This window comes from Lindgomyces ingoldianus (genome assembly GCF_010093535.1).
Source record: "Lindgomyces ingoldianus strain ATCC 200398 unplaced genomic scaffold BDR25scaffold_8, whole genome shotgun sequence".
Taxonomy (NCBI): domain Eukaryota; kingdom Fungi; phylum Ascomycota; class Dothideomycetes; order Pleosporales; family Lindgomycetaceae; genus Lindgomyces; species Lindgomyces ingoldianus.
In genome coordinates this window covers 968,879-985,854 of record NW_022985169.1, presented here as the reverse complement: position 1 = coordinate 985,854, position 16,976 = coordinate 968,879, and the positions used below count along the sequence as shown (strand labels likewise).

The 16,976-nt window shown below is 49.9% G+C and overlaps 11 protein-coding genes across 11 annotated transcripts; 5 read left to right on the top strand and 6 right to left on the bottom strand.

Moving 5' to 3' along the window:
* Positions 1–23: 23 nt before the first annotated feature.
* On the bottom strand, positions 24–1,233 carry BDR25DRAFT_281822 (vesicle-associated membrane protein-like protein). The gene is made up of 3 exons (XM_033687923.1): positions 1,047–1,233; positions 316–992; positions 24–256 (listed from the first exon to the last, which is right to left on the bottom strand). Exons 1-3 carry the CDS (start codon positions 1,079–1,081, stop codon positions 231–233), a joined length of 738 nt encoding a protein of 245 aa, XP_033550664.1. The 5' UTR covers positions 1,082–1,233; the 3' UTR covers positions 24–230.
* Positions 1,234–1,385: 152 nt separating this feature from the next.
* On the top strand, positions 1,386–2,263 carry BDR25DRAFT_341083 (uncharacterized protein). Its single transcript, XM_033693575.1, has 2 exons — positions 1,386–1,728; positions 1,779–2,263. The coding sequence occupies exons 1-2, from the start codon at positions 1,512–1,514 to the stop codon at positions 2,114–2,116; spliced, it is 555 nt and encodes a 184-aa protein (XP_033550663.1). The 5' UTR covers positions 1,386–1,511; the 3' UTR covers positions 2,117–2,263.
* Positions 2,264–3,204: 941 nt separating this feature from the next.
* On the bottom strand, positions 3,205–3,396 carry BDR25DRAFT_217410 (uncharacterized protein; the record flags this gene model as incomplete). Its single annotated transcript, XM_033684908.1, has 1 exon — positions 3,205–3,396. A coding segment is annotated over one exon (192 nt), but the record flags the coding sequence as incomplete, so codon positions are not given.
* Positions 3,397–3,778: 382 nt separating this feature from the next.
* BDR25DRAFT_301923 (mitotic checkpoint protein-like protein BUB3) lies at positions 3,779–5,134 on the bottom strand. Its single transcript, XM_033689684.1, has 3 exons — positions 5,112–5,134; positions 4,810–5,050; positions 3,779–4,757 (listed from the first exon to the last, which is right to left on the bottom strand). Exons 1-3 carry the CDS (start codon positions 5,116–5,118, stop codon positions 3,959–3,961), a joined length of 1,047 nt encoding a protein of 348 aa, XP_033550661.1. The 5' UTR covers positions 5,119–5,134; the 3' UTR covers positions 3,779–3,958.
* A 141-nt stretch (positions 5,135–5,275) lies between these two features.
* On the top strand, positions 5,276–6,576 carry BDR25DRAFT_256723 (uncharacterized protein). The gene is made up of 3 exons (XM_033686427.1): positions 5,276–5,577; positions 5,631–5,731; positions 5,780–6,576. Exons 1-3 carry the CDS (start codon positions 5,289–5,291, stop codon positions 6,548–6,550), a joined length of 1,161 nt encoding a protein of 386 aa, XP_033550660.1. The 5' UTR covers positions 5,276–5,288; the 3' UTR covers positions 6,551–6,576.
* Positions 6,577–7,001: 425 nt separating this feature from the next.
* BDR25DRAFT_256721 (SNF7 family protein) lies at positions 7,002–8,745 on the top strand. The gene is made up of 4 exons (XM_033686426.1): positions 7,002–7,085; positions 7,141–7,378; positions 7,432–7,629; positions 7,680–8,745. Exons 1-4 carry the CDS (start codon positions 7,036–7,038, stop codon positions 8,682–8,684), a joined length of 1,491 nt encoding a protein of 496 aa, XP_033550659.1. The 5' UTR covers positions 7,002–7,035; the 3' UTR covers positions 8,685–8,745.
* A 347-nt stretch (positions 8,746–9,092) lies between these two features.
* On the top strand, positions 9,093–9,885 carry BDR25DRAFT_256718 (uncharacterized protein). Its single transcript, XM_033686425.1, has 2 exons — positions 9,093–9,498; positions 9,612–9,885. The coding sequence occupies exons 1-2, from the start codon at positions 9,212–9,214 to the stop codon at positions 9,700–9,702; spliced, it is 378 nt and encodes a 125-aa protein (XP_033550658.1). The 5' UTR covers positions 9,093–9,211; the 3' UTR covers positions 9,703–9,885.
* Positions 9,886–10,154: 269 nt separating this feature from the next.
* Positions 10,155–11,000, bottom strand: BDR25DRAFT_386711 (endo-1,4-beta-xylanase I precursor; the record flags this gene model as incomplete). The annotated part of the gene is made up of 2 exons (XM_033698021.1): positions 10,664–11,000; positions 10,155–10,554 (listed from the first exon to the last, which is right to left on the bottom strand). Exons 1-2 carry the CDS (start codon positions 10,942–10,944, stop codon positions 10,155–10,157), a joined length of 681 nt encoding a protein of 226 aa, XP_033550657.1. The 5' UTR covers positions 10,945–11,000.
* BDR25DRAFT_352295 (uncharacterized protein) lies at positions 10,967–12,705 on the top strand (the record flags this gene model as incomplete). Its single annotated transcript, XM_033694998.1, has 14 exons — positions 10,967–10,973; positions 11,005–11,021; positions 11,065–11,107; positions 11,165–11,462; positions 11,528–11,630; positions 11,689–11,836; positions 11,896–11,914; positions 11,952–11,978; positions 12,006–12,105; positions 12,132–12,223; positions 12,253–12,299; positions 12,344–12,399; positions 12,434–12,476; positions 12,506–12,705. 14 exons carry the CDS (start codon positions 10,967–10,969, stop codon positions 12,703–12,705), a joined length of 1,200 nt encoding a protein of 399 aa, XP_033550656.1.
* BDR25DRAFT_281806 (NAD(P)-binding protein) lies at positions 12,409–13,920 on the bottom strand (the record flags this gene model as incomplete). Its single annotated transcript, XM_033687922.1, has 4 exons — positions 12,409–12,778; positions 12,831–13,005; positions 13,065–13,688; positions 13,766–13,920. 4 exons carry the CDS (start codon positions 13,918–13,920, stop codon positions 12,731–12,733), a joined length of 1,002 nt encoding a protein of 333 aa, XP_033550655.1. The 3' UTR covers positions 12,409–12,730.
* A 555-nt stretch (positions 13,921–14,475) lies between these two features.
* Positions 14,476–16,615, bottom strand: BDR25DRAFT_281803 (uncharacterized protein; the record flags this gene model as incomplete). Its single annotated transcript, XM_033687921.1, has 3 exons — positions 16,355–16,615; positions 15,574–16,295; positions 14,476–15,433 (listed from the first exon to the last, which is right to left on the bottom strand). Exons 1-3 carry the CDS (start codon positions 16,511–16,513, stop codon positions 14,476–14,478), a joined length of 1,839 nt encoding a protein of 612 aa, XP_033550654.1. The 5' UTR covers positions 16,514–16,615.
* Between the last annotated feature and the right edge of the window lie 361 nt (positions 16,616–16,976).

The following is a 16,976-nucleotide window of genomic DNA, read 5'->3' as shown; positions in this document are numbered from 1 at the left end:
TAGGTCTAGCATATTGTATGAATACGTAATTATTGCATTTTCAAGGCTGGGGGAAGCTATTTCATTTTTCCTGGAATCATACGCTGTGTCTGCGGGGGACTGCGGCAGCATGGAGGTTGGGACTTTATTTTTGTTAGGCGGGTATGGTAGAGATACGCCGGACGCCATAGTGGTGCATGCTCATTCGTATGTGTACAAAGCAAAGAAATTCAAGTGTTGACAGGCCGCGTTCATCTCCGGAGGCAGCGGTGCCAGCCTATATCATTGTTAGTACATGGCGCTAAAACCGGTATCTTCAGCCCGTAGTCAACTTACCAGGAAGCCCACATCCGAAACCAACAAAGAGATATATCAAAAATATGACCACGAGTACCAGTAGCACCATCAACTTAATGTTCTTCCACCACATCCTCCTCCTCAAGCCGCGACTCCGGACGCGGAAATCCCGCGCATTAACTCCCAAGCGATCAGTTTTATCTACCAGCAAATCAATGCGCTCTCCACGCTCCAAGACACGCTCAATATTCTCCGTCATGATCTCCCGCACGCCATCGATTTCGTGCTGGGCAGTGCGCAAAGCGTCCTGCTGTCCGGCCTGTGTAGCGCCTTGCTCGACCATCAACTTCTTCAGCGAAGAGTTGAAGCTCGCGCAGCCATAGCTGGGCAATGCGGAAAAGTCGGTCTGGGAGGGGTCAAATTCTTGGAGGAATTTCTTCTGCGTGTTTACGAGGAAGCCGAAGGGAATGCGGCGGCCGAGACTCTGTTCGGCAATGGTCAGGAACGTGAGGCCGCCGGCGCTGGTCTGTGAGGGCGGGTAGTCAGAGGGAGCGGAGGCAATGTAGTGGACAAAGTAGTCCTTGAGTTTGTAGGTCAGCATTTGGTGGCTGTCATGGTTGATCTTTGGGAGGATGACGGAGGTGAGGGAGGATGTGGCGCTGCTGGCCGAACTCGTATGTTCGGTGAGTATGGTAGTGTTGTGAGCTATGCATGCGCTGGAGGAGTAGGTGAGCAGATAGTAGATAAACAGGTAATGAAAGAGGGCGTACTAGAGCAGCGGCGTCGCACTGGATGAGGAGGCCATAGCTACAGTTATCGGGATAGTCGGGAGGCGTGCCCTCTAGTAGTGCCTTCTAGTGGTGCCTATGGGTATTGCGTACTGTAGCGAAGATGGAAGGGTTCGTAGCTACGATTAGCGAGACGTGGAACAGTAGCACAGGTGATGGTCGTATGGTGTGGAGAGAGAGTTGAAATGGAGAGCTGCGTTTCGGGTGCACGTCACTTTGCGTCAGGATCAGGCTAATCCTGGTTTGGATTGGCTCATGCAGGGCCCGCCTTTGCGATTGGCGCAGGGCTGGTGAGCTCTGAGCTTTCCCTCAACCCTTTCACCTACACCAGTCTCACATAGGATACCCCATGGATTCCAATAGTATAACGACTACCATAGGCTAAGGGCACGGGTGTGGTTAGGCTACAAAGGAGCATTTCCGCCAATAATTGTAGTCAAGGCCGAAATGGTTCGAGTAAAGCACCGTTACCTCCTCGTCAGCTTTCTATACCCCCAACCCCCGACGAATCTCAAACCCAAGGATGGCCTACCTGAGCTCCTCCAGCTCCACCAACCTACTCCCGACGGATTCTACCCAGGCACATTGCGGAAAGCCATTCAGAACGGCGTGACAGAGCTCTTTGGAGACTGTGGTGTTGGTATGGTCTCGACGGGCTTGAAAGGTAATCCCTCCCTTGCGGGTAGAAAAGACTGCAGTGTTCACGGCTCATAGTGAGCTATCTCTCCAACGCAACTTCAACCGCCATAGTCAAGTGCCCACGCGCTCATTACCAAATGGTATGGGCGGCTCTCACTTTCATGACAAAGTTGCCCGGGCCGGTTGATACACCTGTTGTAGTCAAGGTTGTGAGAGTGTCTGGCACGATCAAAAAGCTCGAAGAGGAGGTTATTAGGCGAGCGAAGAAGATTATTGAGAGGGCCAAGATGGTAGAAGGCAGTATAGAGGTCGGCGGGTCTACTGTAGATATCGTGAAAGCTGTGAAGAGGAGAACGGAAGACCAAGTTCTTGTGGAGATTGACGAAGAGAGTAGCGATGGCGGAAGTGAGTAGCTGACAGATACTACGGAAAGAGAAGTCTTTGTCAAAAACCCCTTGAGGTGATTGAGAGGGGCTTTGGCGTAAAATTGCTGGACTCGTATTGCTTCACAGTCCAAGGGATTGATATAACATCTGTTCAATGAAGATAATAGCTTTGATGACGCCATATAGGCATACAGAGAAGGTCCTAAACAATACTCCCAAAACATCCTACCCTAACAGTCATATTATCAGCCCTCCCTACGTGCCGAGAGACACCGTCCGGAGAAACACGAGCGGCACCCCATTTCAAGCAACTTAAAATCTGTGCACACGTTGATATTTACTATAATTCTATATAGGTCGTATGCTATAGCTACTCCTAAATATTTAAGACCCTGCCTGCCTAAATATTACGTTTGCATCATTGCCTTGGCGCCTAGTTTACAGAGAGCCTTGCTTTGTAGTGTAGCAAAGTTCCTTTACTACAGCATCACTATCAAGCTCTTGTTACTCACAATACTTATAAGAGGGGTTTGTTTAAGCCTTGGAGTCTTCCTACGATACTGGGATATTACTATCAGCCTTGAGTCTGCTGTGGCGCGCGAATTCATGAAAATTGCCACACAAGCCGGTACCTGCAATTGAAGCGCTTACTAGTCCACGCTAGTTAGTGCAGAACAATCACGCCTTGCGATTCAACCTTTGATATACCTCTAGTCGATTCTCTCAGAACATCTATAGAATTTGCTAGCTCATAATTCTAGAGCCTAAGCGGGTCGGCCATCCTCCCTGCCAGTCGTGGCGCTCTTCCACGCCCATACACATTGCCACGCTGGCGAACTGTGTGCTAGTTATTTGCTACCCAAATCTCTCTTTTGTACCGTAGGTTGCCACGCTAATCGTAACTTCTACAGTAAACCCCCTGTTATGCCAAAAAAGTTTGCGGAACCCAAACCAGACATAAAATATTAGCCAAGGGTCACAGACAGGCTATTCAATGCAGCTCATAAGGCTTTACTATGCTTCACGGATATCTCCCCTTACTGCAAGAGTTAATCCCCTAACTAATCTAGACACTTTTGACAATCTCAGTCGGACCCTAGCTCCTGTTCATCCCCTCAATCAGCCAGCATGTTTAAGGAAGAGAAGTAATAGGGATGATCGGCACCTAAAACGCGGCGGCATTGGTGTACACACTCCTTTATGATATCTAAAGCTTCTGCTTCCCGGCCTTGTCCCTTCCATGTGAAAGCAAGATTGGCCATGCTGGTCAGCGTGGAGGGGTGGTCCGCCCCGAGCTTCTTCTTGCGAACCGGCGTTGTAAGGCGAGACAAAAGCAGAAGCAGGAACAGGAAACGCAACAGGGAAACGGACTTTGGAAACCGGGGTCGATGCCTTCCCAGTTACCGACCAGCGAAGCTCCATCAGTCCAACCTTCGGACCAAGACAGGGCTCCTACTTTAGCGGCACGCGTTGCCCACCAGAGGCCGCTCAATCCGGGGTTGCCTGAATTATTTCCGTAGTGGGAGGCAGCGTGGTAGTGGATGGAGAGGAATTTGGATGAGAATGCTGAGAAGTTTGGGATTATGGAGAATGAGAATTAAGACTTCAGAGGATTGTGAAATGCGTCGGGAGAGGATCAGAGAGGGTAGCTAGGATATGAGAGGATAGTATAGGAATTAGTTCAGATGCGACAAAAGCTTAGTTTACCACCGAGCGGATCCCGTTCAGCATAAGTTGCTGAAGCGTGAATTGCAGAAGGAATCAATTGGTTTGCCTCTGCAATGAGTTCCCATCAAAGGATGCGTCTCAGTGATCAAATCCGTGCAGGATGTCTTTAGACGCCTGACGCCGTACCCTGTTCCGAGCCATTTACTTCTTGCTGGCGCCCTTACCCATCGCTTCCGTCTCACCAAGCTCGCGGATGAAGACCTTGACTACTCCATCAGGCATGTCATCCATTCCATCCTCAAAGCCAGGGCTCACGCCAACGGCGAGATACTTACCGTCCCCACTGAAGTCCATGCACCCGATAGAAGCCGGGAATTTCTGATATTGCCTGATCCTCCTCTTATGTACACCATCCCACAGCGCAACTACTCCATCGCCACCTCCCGAAGCAAACGTTCCATGAACAGGGTGGAATGCAAGCGCATGCACGGGGTATACAATATCCTGCCCGTCCACCGTCTGCCGATGGCATTTGAAGGCGTATTTGCGGGATTGGGATGCCTCGCTCGGGTCGAACCATTCCACGGCGACACGGCCTTCGATCGAAGAGCTAGCGTAGCCGGCATCGTTGGGCATACAGGCTACGGCGCGCGTCATGTACTTCATAGAGCTCTCCCTTTGCTGCCAGGGGTTGACCTGGACTATGTTCGGTGCTGGGGCATTCGACTGAGCCACTGCCTGGGCCAGGTCCGAGAGTTGGTAAATGTGGAGCATACGGGTGGACATGGCTACAACGAGCTTCGACGGGGATACAGAGAGGGAAAAGCATTTAGAGGGAAGTTGGATGGTGGCCCAGTTGTCGGAGGAGAGGTCGTGGACATGCAGGGTGCAGTCCCAAGAACCTGAGACAAGGAGGTTGTGTTTGGAGGAGAAGATGACATTGCGCACGCCTTGCTGGTGAGAGGAGAGCACTGTCTGCTCGCCGGTATTCAGGTCGAGTCTGCAGGATCAGAAAACTGTACTGTTGTAAATTGGGAGGGCTCAAAGCTCACCTCCGTACATCCCAGTCCACTCCGCAACTAAAGGCTTCGTTGTCGTCTCGGCCGAAGCATATGTCGAGAACCGGCGCGCGATGCTGGAACTTCTGAAGCAGCTTGCCGCCGGGTTCTGCATGTGTGTCATACAAATAGACGTTTCGGTCCCAGGAGGAGACGAGTAGCCGTGTTGATGAGTCGGGCGCAAACTTCACCGCGGAAATGTGTTCGGTCGGGTTCTGGGCGAGCTCGAATTGGCCTGTCATGGTAAGCTTCGGGTGCGTCTAAGTTACAACTTGCTGGAGTAAGACACAACGTACTGCTCATGGCGGAAATATTCGGGAATATTATGTTGGGACTGGGGTCTCAAGGGAGCTGGTACCTCTGTCGCAAGCTAATCACTCGGGCAATAGTTTCTCCGTGCCGCCACCCCTCCGAAGCTCTCAAGTTCTCCCTTGTTGTCCCTCGGGCTTCACTCTTACTTCTTCATTGTCATAATGCCTTTTGCACAGCTTGTTATAGGGCCCCCAGGCTCGGGCAAGTCGACGTACTGCGACGGCATGCATCAGTTCATGTCCGCCATCGGTCGCAAATGCTCTGTCGTGAACCTCGATCCTGCAAACGACCGCACGTCATATCCCGTCGCACTGGATGTACGAGATTTGGTCACCATTGACGAGATAATGGAGCAGGAGGATTTAGGTCCAAATGGTGGTGTACTGTATGCGCTTGAAGAACTAGAACACAATTTCGAGTGGCTAGAGGAGCGGTTGAAGGCTCTCGGAGGTCCGCAACACATACGTCTAGTTGTAAAGAACATCCGCTGAAATGTTTCCTAGACGACTACATTCTCTTCGACTGCCCAGGCCAGGTTGAGCTCTTCACACATCATTCTTCTCTACGTAACATATTCTTCCGCCTTCAAAAATTGGGGTATAGAGTACTCTCCCGCCCTTCACTATGGCAGACACCTGCTGACTCAACCCAGCTAGTAGTATTGCATCTTACCGACTCTATCGTGCTAAGCCGACCCTCGCTGTACATATCATCATTACTGCTTGCCCTACGGAGCATGTTACAGATGGATCTTCCACACCTTAACGTTCTGACCAAGATCGACAATCTGAGAAACTACCCTAACCTGCCCTTCAACCTGGATTTTTACACCGAAGTACAAGACCTCTCATATTTGCTCCCATTCTTGGATAAAGAACAGACCTCTGGTATACCAGGGCCGCAGCCTGCCGACTTAGCGACGACGGGCTCCGACGTAGACAACAACCCTCCTACGTCCAAGTTCTCCGCTCTGAACGAAGCTATAGTAGACCTAGTCCAAGACTACGCTCTTGTTGGGTTCGAAACACTTGCCGTGGAGGATAAAAGGAGTATGATGATCCTCCTTCGCGCGATTGATCGCGCTGGCGGTTATGCATTTGGCGGGGTTGAAGGGGCCAATGACACCGTTTGGCAGGTTGCGATGCAGCAGGACGCCATTACTATGGATGCTCGCGATGTGCAGGAGCGGTGGCTAGACCGGAGAGAAGGAATGGACGAAGAGGAGAGGAAAGCGTGGGAGCAGGAGGTTGGACCTGTGTCAGATACTGCAGTCGGTGATGCCCAAGGCGCCGTGGAAACCAAGGTTCCAAACGACGCCGGAAATCGCGCAAGACCTAACGATGACGAGGATATGGAAGATCTAGAGGAGATGAAGAAGTTCATGGAGAAGAAAGATAGCGGGATCAAGATCGTGAGGAAATAATGAGAACGATGTAGTTGGATTGCAACGCTGGGATCTGGTTTCACGTAATACCCCATCACATTCGAATTTATGGTGGAGTATTCTAGGAGTGCATGTCACGCCAAACCATCCCCATTTCGAACAAGAACGGTCCTGGAGCCCCTAAACTTGTGACAGTGAAAGCAACTCTTGTGATTGATTAGACACAACTACCCATCCCCTTATTTGGCCAAACACGTGTTTCATCCCATTCACGACGAGTCTTTTAGCGGGCAATTCCAAACTCTCGCCTCGCTTTTAAACTCCCCTAGCTTATAACTGCCCGTGTTTCGCCAACTCATGTTGCGAGATTTCGTGCTTGGTTAAAAATGTCGAAAAGGAAACGAACCGATGACGACGGTGGTCCGAGCTTCCGAAAGACCATAGGCGCTCGGTCCGGTGTTTACCCATCATGTCCCAGAACCCGTTATCAATTTGTCCCTGCGAAAACTCCAGAAGGACTGAACATGGACCCTCTGCTCGACTTTATACTGACCCATGAGGAAGCTTTTAGAAGGTTAACTGAAATACGACCAGACAATTGCTTCCAATAAGCTAATACTCGTTCACAGTCGCGGCAGGCTCGCCTCCCTGTACTCTGACTTCCATACCCAGCTTGAGACGAATGCGGACGGATACCACGCAAATATCAATGCGTGGAAGAGAGCGCTTGCAAATGCTGCGCGCACGGGCGCGATTCCGGCGCAGGGAAATGGCCGCGATCTATTGAACATCAGGACGGGCGAAGAGCTGGCACGAGCGTTACAACATAGGGAGTTTGGAAAACCAATGTGCTTAAAAGCTGTGTTTGTATGCTATATATCTAGGGACTTTCGTGATACTTTGCTAACCAGTTGGTGTAGCACGATGCTGTGACAAAGAAGGAGATGATTCCGCTAAAGGATTTCAACCACGCACAGACGAGTATCTACAATTCATCGTGGGTACCTTCTCCATGGGTTATGTTCCAGTGGGGTTTACGGCAGCTGGGAGTCCTTGGGCAACCGGGTTTCGGCGATAAACTGGACGTTGGGAACTTTGTTGTCTTGACGAATGTCGAAGTACATACTCTCTGTAAATCTACGCGCGCTTCTCTAATCTAGGGCTACAGATTGCTGCCGACAAGATTCTTCAACAGATATCCTCGCACAAGTTCTCCGTCGACCTCATCATGTCGAGATCAGAGTTCCAACGCCAATTCGCCGACGTGCTAGATCCGACGGCTTCCCTGACCCAGAACGATCTAAGCATACTCCTCACATTTTTGAGTCGAGATAGACGGGCAATATCCTATGATGGTCAGACGATAAAGTTCAAGTCGACCAATGCTGCGGCGCCGGAACCGATTTCACAGGAAGACATCGCCATCGCGAATTTGCGAGACACGCTCAAAAAGATCAGAGCGCAGATTGCCTCTCTATCAGAGGAGGTTGCCAAGAACGATGTGGCTGCACGAGAAGCCGTGAAGTCCAAACAGATGATCCGTGCCAAAGCCTCGCTCCGTTCGAAGAAGACAGTGGAATCTGTGCTCACCCAACGTATGGACATTGCGCATCAGCTCGAGGGTGTCTTCTTGCAGTTGCAACAGGCAGCGGACCACGTTGAGGTTGTCGAGGCAATGAAGTCTAGCGCTGTGGCACTCAAAGGGCTCAACCAGAAGGTCGGGGGTGCAGAGGGCGTGTCAGGGGTTGTTGAAGCCCTACAGGAAGAAATGGCCACTGCAGACGACATCTCGAACATCATCAATGAGCCTGGAAAGCCAATCGACGAGACGGAAGTCGATGAGGAGTTTGCAGCTCTCGAGGAGGCGGAGAAGGAGAAACGGGAGCAAGAAGAAGCGGCGAAGACGGCAGCCAGAATTGCGGAGCTGGAGCAAGTGGAAAAAGAGAGGTTGGCAAAAGAAGCTTCAAAGAGAGTAGAGAAGGAGAAGCCAGAGGAACAAGGGTTAAAGGAGGCGGAGAGAGAGATGCAGGAGAAGGAACCCGTAGAGAAGACGGAGGAGGACGTTGAGCAAACATGTCTGAGTTTCTCTGGTCTGTCATTTTTGAAGGAACAGTCAAACCCCCATGGTGCCAAGGAGGACGAGAAAGAAGAGCGAGTTCCCGTACCAGCATGATTTATTTGAAGTTCGTCTTGATCACTTGATATCTTTCTAGACAGAATCTTGGGTAGCGTGCACAACTCGAATTTATCGTTCAAGTCAGTAAATTTGAGCATCATATTTAGTATATTTTGAACAGCACATAATAGGCTTGAAGGCCTTTCGCATTGTTAGCGCTGATTGAAGTGTCGCATTCCATACTAGGACTTCCATCTTGTAATAAAGCAGGCTGCCGCTTTCTGGCTTTCAATGGCCTTTAGCGTGCACAATCACAAGGCACCATGAAGACAAGAAACGAGTCAGTGCGATCTATTCCAGGGTTGATTAAAAGCCATGAAGTTACCTTACGAGTATTCCCGAATTGATCCGCTAACCCGCTTCAGGATCCGACATCGCCAAGACATCCCAACCTCACCGCAACCACTCCCGCAACCATTGAAACCACTGACAACACCTCCCGTTTCAACTGCACCCTCCGCAGTAAACCTACCCGCGAAAATATCTCCGCTCACCTCGCAACCTCTGAATACGCACGACGCCCAATGCCTCCTCTCGCATCCCTACGCTCAGCGGCGCGCACCACCACCCTCGCCCGCCCAACCCTCTACTTCCCGCTTGTAATCCGCACACGGACTTTCTCCTCATCACAGGCCAAAAAGGCCGCTTCAGGAAGTCACGAGTCAAAGTACGACCCGCCCACCGGATGGCTGTTTGGCGTCAAACCGGGGGAGAAATACCAGAAGGAAGGCTGGGAGACGCTTACGTATTGGGGCGTCTATGGAGGCTTTGCGCTCGCCATAATTGCTTATACTTTCAAGCCTGATACTAGGTATGTTTAAACAGACTCTCTATTGCCGACAAGATTTGGAACGTGTCGTAGGGGCGGATCACTGACGAAGTTTCATGGTGTGAGTGTGGATGTGGGCTGACCTTTTCATGCAGCATTCAGACCTGGGCACTCGAGGAGGCGCGGAGGAGATTAGAAGCAGAGGGTATTCTGGCTGATCCTACTGAGCCAAAAAAGAACCAGTAAAGGACGAGAACGAAGCCGTTGGAAGAAGGAAGGAGAGACCAGCATTGAAGATGATGGGAAAGCACAAGAATGGATTGTACATACAGTGCTAGCAGATGATGATTTCTCCTATGTGATTTGCATAGAGCTCGGCTCGGCTTAGCTTCGTTGCTGGAGACGGGTAATGCCATTTTTCTCGTTGACCTAAGAGTTACCTGTCTGTGAAATGTGTGGTGCGTTTATGGGTGTGGCGTGGGAGAGAACGACGAGGCATTTGCGTAAAGAACCCCTCTCATCTCACCGTCGGAAGCTTACAGTGTTCAGAGTAGCAGATAACAAGTGCCATCCATTCAAGATGAAGAACACAGTTTGTAGTACTAACAAGATCACTCACTAACAGGAACTAAAGCAAATTGCGAAATACCATAGGTCTATCTACAAAACCAGTAGCATTCCACCTAAAGTCTCAAATCTTAAGACACGGTGATAGAAGCTGACCCACTACTAAAGTAACCCTCCGTAGCAACGATCTGATAATTGTGAGTCCCCAGCTTCATTCCCGCTTTAGCCCAAGCATCAAAATGCGTCTTAGTGTTGACACTACCGCCAGTACGCTTCGACTGTCGGACTGACCAGTACTGCTGAAAGGTCTTAGTCCCCTCGATAGACGGGGCGTTAGTCCGAGTGCTGAAGACAATGTCGTAGGTCCCGCCATCACTACTAACAGTTCCCTTTTTAGAACCCCCAGATGATGGGTTGTAGGTACCGTAGTTCTCGACAATGTAGTATTCGACTAAAGGATTGGTGGTCCAGCCGTATACAGCGAGATAGGAGTTACCATTGGGTGTATAGGTTCCGGAGTAGTTTATGGTTCTGGTTCAGCACGCCAACGTCAACATCGACATCAACATCAATCCAAAGCCCTTCCGCACGGAAATGACACCACAATATTTTTTTTTGAGAAGCCGGTTAATACACTTACCTCGCACTCCCAGGATTCCACCCCTTCCCACCCACAAAATTCCCGCCTGTACCCCAATTGACGCTATACGAGCCTCCAGCGCCATTCGTATACGTCACCGTCGCACCGCCGTCCGTCCAGAAAGAATAGTAGTACCCATTGTGCGTGCCAGTGGAACTTGGAGTTCCGGCGCGGGTGTTAAGAAGGTCGCTAGGAGATCGATTATCGAGAGCCTGGCTTGGGGCAGCAAAGGCTCCCGCAATGGCTGAACAGGCGAGGAAGAGGGAGGAGAAGGTGACCATGATGGTGGCCGATGAGTGACGAATGCTGAGTAAGTAAGTTAAATATCGAAGTGTGGTGAGTTGGCCACGCAGATTTCGTTGCTTTTATAGCTCGTGGGAGGGGAATCTCGTGCATCCTAGTTCACACTGTTCTCTCATACCAGGATCAAGTGGACTGTTATCAGTCCACCAATTTGAGCTCCTTCAATCCCTCAAACACTAAAACATGCTTGTTGATGAGGCGATATAACGAAAGACTTGGCGATGTACCAGAAATTACGGCGTTTGATGGAGAATCGGAGAACAGCATCAGGATTCCGGCATGGCGATTGTACGCCCTCAAGCTCCGAGCTTAATGCTTCCACGGAGGCCTGGCAATTTTACCATCGGGTGGTTTTGAAACTTGGCGGGTTGGCGTTCGCGATAGTGAATAGAATAGGGAGACAAGCAAGCGGAATACAAACGCCACATTACACAAGAGACATCGCCAAGAAGACAGCACCTTTTTGTAGGATCTTTCCCGCGAATGAAGTAGCTTGGTGAGAATTACGTAGCACGGGGAGTCTTTGTGGGATTTGCGCTAGAGAATCTTCAGACATGCTAGCAAGGGGGATTTGATAAAAGGACTGGTGGGAGCAGAAAAGTGCACCAAGTGGCGGTTAGGGAATGTTGGCGTTTCGAAACGAAATCTCCCGATTCCTGAAAGGGTTAAAAGAGAGATTTGGGGAATGTGGCTTGCAACAAGCATCTTACTTTTCCTTCTAGGTTTTTATTGTGAGGTGCTATTCTCCCCGCACTGTGGATTTGACAAATCGTATCAAGCCTTCTTTCTACATTCTTTTTTCTCTCTCCGCACCGCGATATTTCTCTGAACTCTTATTGAATGCATTTCAAAAGGCTCGGGCCGCAATACGTCTTTTGTGATACCTAATCTCGGTTCTATCGATGTGTATCCTCTTTCGAATTGCCTAGAAGCTCGTCGACAGACTTTGTCCCATCTACATATTACATATTTAACCTCCCCGCAGCCCAACTCTTTTGAACTCCACACTCGAGTAGTGTTGATGCAAATGGGCTGCGAGATATGATCGACTTTCCGGGGTAACGGGGAATTACTACACCATCCGTGGATCCAAGGAAATTGCGCCAATGGCATTGGAGATGTTAATGAATCAGGACCTGGTATTTAAACGGTCGACTGATCCCAGGATTTGACGCCTGTTGTCCAAGTACTCGGCTCTAGCTTGTCCTGGTGGGTATTACATACGGTTTCCTTCATCCGGGATGCTCAGGTGGACAAGTGGGTAGTTAGAGTGTGTCACGTGCTAGCGGTTCAAAATGGAGAGATACCGGAATCCTCTTCCTTGAGTATGGAGGTATTTGACATGTGATCTGTCACCTGTGCCTTCCTGTCCCCTAGTGGACCATGTTTTCACATCTTGCCACGAGTTTTCACCATCTCACCTCTTGAGACTTGTAAAATCCACTGAGTCCATTTTATTTACCTTAGCTTAATGGTATTACGGTAAACGCCTCGTTAAAACCGACTGTAAGTGAAAGATTCACGAGGAATTATCATCAGAGAAGTGCCACTGCGAGGGCAAGGACCTCCTAGGTCTCAATAACAACTCCACACAATATACAAGAGCATACTGTGAAGCGGCCCGCCGGACCATACCGACCACATGGGAACACGTCTATCATATTTCAAGTAAGGATGAGAAAGATGTGGGAGACTCCCGGATCAAGACTAAAGTTCGGTTTCGACGGACAATGGAATAGATATTCCTTCTTAAGTATTTCCTACCTACGGCTGGAGTAGCAGCTTGCCCGTCGTCTTCCTGCCTTCGATATCCTGCACACTGTCAGCGAACATCCAACGGAGCATGATCCAGACTGCATCGCACCTGAGTAGCCCTTACAACGTCCTTCAAGGGATACACCTCATGGATCCGCACGTTCAACTTCTTCTTGTCAATAAAGTCCCATAGCTCGGTGGCATACATTTGTAGCTCATCCCTCGTGGTGATGTAAGCGATGAGCGCTGGACGGAGCAACTTTGCGTTCTTCTGGGAGAGTCGGCTGTTGTTCCTAGTCAGCAAGCCATGCCGCCCTGGATTCCCTCTTAAGGAGGTACATACGCAATAGAGAATGGTTCTACAGCTCCACTCGCGTTCCCAAAGCTCACCATACTTCCCTTCCTCTTCACGCACTTCAAACACGCATCAAACGTAACCTTGCCCACTGAATCGAAGACAGCAGCCACGCCCTCTCCTCCCGTCGCCTGCAACACTTCCTCGACGAACTTATCTCTATCTTCTTCATGGTAGGCGAGTAGTACTTCGGCTCCATTCTGCTTGGCTAACTCCCGCTTCTCTGGAGTACTCGCAGTTGCAATCGTCCGCGCCCCGACGGCTTTTAGCAACTGACATAACAACAGTCCAACGCCACCCGCAGCCGCTGTAACAAGCACCCATTCCCCTTTTTTCACAGGATGCGCTTCCCGAATCAGGGTAATTGCAGTCAGAGCTTGAAGAATCGCAGCAGCGGCATCCTTGGTGCTAATCTCGTCGGGAATCGGAATAGTATAGTTGGCCGTGACCGGCGTATACTCAGCGTAGGCGTGTTGGCCCATGTAAACGACACGTTTGTTGGGCGTGAGATCCGAGGGGACGTTGGGCCCGACTGCAGCAATCGTCCCGCTCCCTTCGCGGCCTAGGATGTACGGGAACTTGGGTACTGGGTAGATGCCTGAGCGGAAGTAGCTAGATGGCAAGCCTCAGTATCAAGGTGTTAAACGACTACACTTGGTACTCAAAAGTGGGGTTAGGAGGAGTAGTACGTGTCAATATAGTTGATCCCAATGAACTCGTTTTTAACAAGCACCTCTCCCTCCTTAGGCTCCGGAACGGGAATGTCAGTCTTATACTGTAGAACGTCTGTTCCGCCTGTTTCTTCAATCCACACGGCCTTCATGGTTTTTGGAAGAGACACCATTGTTCGTATTCCTGAATACCTCAGAGCTAGAGCCCTGTGTATGAAAGCTAGTCTCGTTGACGTAATGGAAGGCGTAGAAGAGAATCGAGTAGCTGAACTTAGGAAGCGGGAGACTGTTAACATAAGGAGAAGAGAGAAAGAAAAGAGAAAGGAACATGGAATGTAAGTGAAGAAATTTTTGATTATAAATAGGTGCAGATTTCTGAGAGCTGCGGAAATATTTCCAGCTACCTACATGGTTAGGTTGCCCCGCTTTAGACCCCGCTCACGTCATTGCTACTTGGAATGGCATGCCACGGAGGTACCTGTAAAAATGCAATTAGCTTAAAACTCACCATTCCCTATTTGCTCACGGTTTAGGTTCTATCTAACCAAATTGCGCCTCATTGCTCCTTGGGAGGTGTTAAGACGTCGAGCCTTTGCTATCGCCTAGAAATATCGGCGACCTCTCCAGCTGGTTTGCCGACTCTCGCATCGTCAGGGGCCATGGTGAGGACTCTGAATACCGAATAAAGTACCTCTCATGTCATCTCGCCATACCCTTCCGCCGAAAAATCAGATGATGTCTCCCTGATTTATAATCTCCTCTCCCTGTTTCGTTTCTCCATTGACCTCTATCACATCTTCGTCGTCCAAGCCTACTAACCCTTTCTTTGAGAGCTTGAACTCGCGAGGGTGCCTCTCCATCCACAGTTCATTTGCTAACCAGTTGTAGAAGCTAGGATGAATGACGCTCACTGAATCGATTATAGTCAAACCGCAGCTGAGCGTCAACACCTTTGCCTCGATTTTTGCACCCTTGAAACACTCCACCAGTACCTCGTCTTCGACCCAGAACTCATATATCTTGCCTTCATCTTCCTTTAATATCTTGCCTTTTGGATACTTTTCCTTGGGGAGATCCCACTGGTCGAAGTCCTCCTTGTTCCAAGACCTGCATATGAGCTTGCCGAGGGGTTGAAGTTGAAGTTTCTGTTTCCAGGCCTCGTTCTGAATCGTGTACATTTCCTGAACTTCCTTGGGTGAGAATTTGATGGCAACGACTTCAAGGTCTACATCCTCAAACTTCTCGACCTTGATGGTGTTGAGACCTTCTTTGCTTCCTTGTGCTTCGATGATGGCGTATTGCTCATCGGTGCCGAGAATGGCAACGGCTGTCTTGAATGTCACTCTAGCCTCCTCTGCTTTCATACCAAGATTCTTGTCACCGGCCCAGCCTTCGGTTGCCTCCTCGGCCCAGTGCTGGCCCACGATGCATTGGCCAGCATGAGTACCTCCGAAGACTGTGCTTGCGGCAATATTGAATGCGCCAGGGAGGGCGAGACCAAATAGGTTGGATTTCACGAGCTCTACATCGGCCTGATCACAGACCGCTCGAGCAAAGAGGAGGCTGTCTTTGTACTCGTCACAGACTTGGTGGAAGAGTAAGTAGTTATAGAAAGATCTCAAAACCTGGCAAGCGGTCTTAATCTGGTTGGGGTCGTAACCATAGTGCAGTGGGTAGTAGGATGAGCTAGGTGAACGTTAGCATGAGTGGGCCAATTTTAGAAACTTCCCAACACCGCAGGCCTGCCCAACCAACCGCACCTCTGTAGTACTAGAATAGGGAGCTAGTGAAACGGTAGTAGGCTAGGTGGAACTAGGAAAACTCACAGGAACGCCTTTCCCACCCCCTCAAAGTCCACGATCCAATGCTTCGGATCCTCTCGGTCCCAAGGAACGTGGTGAATTGCTAGCGCTTTGGCGATTTGTTCAGCATCCATCTCAGCCATATCCTGCTTGGAGAGCCCGCCAAACATTCGCGGAGAGCTTTCAACACCACCAAAGCGCATCCATTTATTGAAAATCTTAGAATACATCTCATGCATGCGACGTTTCTGCTTGAAGCGCTGGATGGCAATCTCAATGCGTTCAACGAAGGGCTTGTCGGGATCGTACATTGCCATCTCCTCCTCAGCTTCGGCTGGTGTGAGAGGGGCTTCGGCATACATATCTTCAAATCCTGTCGCCTTCATCATGTTCTTGCTCTTGCCGCATGGATACTCCTTCTTCTTTTGCGGAAGCAGAGGAATTGGATGTTGGATTGGTTTCTGGGTTCGGGGGTCATGAGAAATCTCACTATCACTATTGACTTCGTCGAGGAGACAAGGGCCAGACAAGGGAACTTTGCGTGAAACCTCTTTACCGTCAGGACTGACGTTTAGGAAAGCACTCTTGCGGAGAGCTTCTACGATTAAGGCTTTATCCTTAAACCTACGCATCTTCCTGAAGCCGCGGATGCGGTTCAAGGAGACGGGAATGTTTTTGCGGCCGCCGCAGCAATGGAGCAAGTGGAGATCCATTGGAAGGTTCTCGTCGGAGAAATAGAATTCGACCTATTGGGCCGTTAGCAAAGTGTGTCGGGCTGTGCCATGATACTTATCTGAGAACGAACCTGTTGGCGAATCTTGGGTCCATCGGGATGCTCGCCATTAACCGTTTGGTTCACCTTGTTTAGTGTACTGCTATCGTTCACTTGGGGGCAGCTTTGAATGGGGACTGAGGTGGCGTCCTCGCTAGGGAGAGCTCCTGGCGCACTGGTTGGTTCGGACATGTTAAGTTTGGTGGTCTATTCCGATATGATCAGTCAGTGGACGGCCGGTTGGGTGAGTCGCAGAAGCAAACAAGGTTAGTTGAAAGAGTCAAGGGAGAGAATAGGTAAAGGTGAGGTAATTACGGATGAAGTAGATTCTGGGATCTTCTTAAAACATATCTAATCGATGGCTCTTGGGAGATTGGACGAAGGTGCAAGTTCAGAAATGGGGTTGGTTCAAGCATTCGTGGGGGATGTAAAAGTTGGAGTCTGCGGTCAGCATTGTTTGTAGAGGCTTCTGGTGTGACCAAACACATAAAAAAGGTACAACCAGCGTGACCTGTATTGATTAAGTTCACAAGCAAGAAGCATGATCATTCAATTCTCTTAAGTGTCAATAAGACGCGTTCCCACGTGATTCACAAGATGAGCAGTTGTACCTGGTGAGGTGAAGGTCCACCGTTTACTACTAAGCATTTACCAC

What these genes read in the sequence shown, in the direction of transcription:
- BDR25DRAFT_281822 (XM_033687923.1), bottom strand. Translation starts at nt 1,081, where the DNA reads ATGGCCTCCTCATCCAGTGCGACGCCGCTGCTCTA. An exon ending in AGTGCGACGCCGCTGCTCTA is followed by an intron (nt 993 to 1,046) that starts GTACGCCCTCTT and finishes CTACTCCTCCAG; the next exon opens with CGCATGCATAGCTCACAACA. An exon ending in TTTCGGATGTGGGCTTCCTG is followed by an intron (nt 257 to 315) that starts GTAAGTTGACTA and finishes ACAATGATATAG; the next exon opens with GCTGGCACCGCTGCCTCCGG.
- BDR25DRAFT_341083 (XM_033693575.1), top strand. Translation starts at nt 1,512, where the DNA reads ATGGTTCGAGTAAAGCACCGTTACCTCCTCGTCAGCTTTCTATACCCC. An exon ending in GGTCTCGACGGGCTTGAAAG is followed by an intron (nt 1,729 to 1,778) that starts GTAATCCCTCCC and finishes CACGGCTCATAG; the next exon opens with TGAGCTATCTCTCCAACGCA.
- BDR25DRAFT_301923 (XM_033689684.1), bottom strand. An exon ending in GTGGACTGGGATGTACGGAG is followed by an intron (nt 4,758 to 4,809) that starts GTGAGCTTTGAG and finishes CTGATCCTGCAG; the next exon opens with ACTCGACCTGAATACCGGCG.
- BDR25DRAFT_256723 (XM_033686427.1), top strand. Translation starts at nt 5,289, where the DNA reads ATGCCTTTTGCACAGCTTGTTATAGGGCCCCCAGGCTCGGGCAAGTCG. An exon ending in GCGGTTGAAGGCTCTCGGAG is followed by an intron (nt 5,578 to 5,630) that starts GTCCGCAACACA and finishes AATGTTTCCTAG; the next exon opens with ACGACTACATTCTCTTCGAC. An exon ending in TTCAAAAATTGGGGTATAGA is followed by an intron (nt 5,732 to 5,779) that starts GTACTCTCCCGC and finishes GACTCAACCCAG; the next exon opens with CTAGTAGTATTGCATCTTAC.
- BDR25DRAFT_256721 (XM_033686426.1), top strand. Translation starts at nt 7,036, where the DNA reads ATGGACCCTCTGCTCGACTTTATACTGACCCATGAGGAAGCTTTTAGA. An exon ending in CATGAGGAAGCTTTTAGAAG is followed by an intron (nt 7,086 to 7,140) that starts GTTAACTGAAAT and finishes ACTCGTTCACAG; the next exon opens with TCGCGGCAGGCTCGCCTCCC. An exon ending in TGTGCTTAAAAGCTGTGTTT is followed by an intron (nt 7,379 to 7,431) that starts GTATGCTATATA and finishes CAGTTGGTGTAG; the next exon opens with CACGATGCTGTGACAAAGAA.
- BDR25DRAFT_256718 (XM_033686425.1), top strand. Translation starts at nt 9,212, where the DNA reads ATGCCTCCTCTCGCATCCCTACGCTCAGCGGCGCGCACCACCACCCTC. An exon ending in ACTTTCAAGCCTGATACTAG is followed by an intron (nt 9,499 to 9,611) that starts GTATGTTTAAAC and finishes CTTTTCATGCAG; the next exon opens with CATTCAGACCTGGGCACTCG.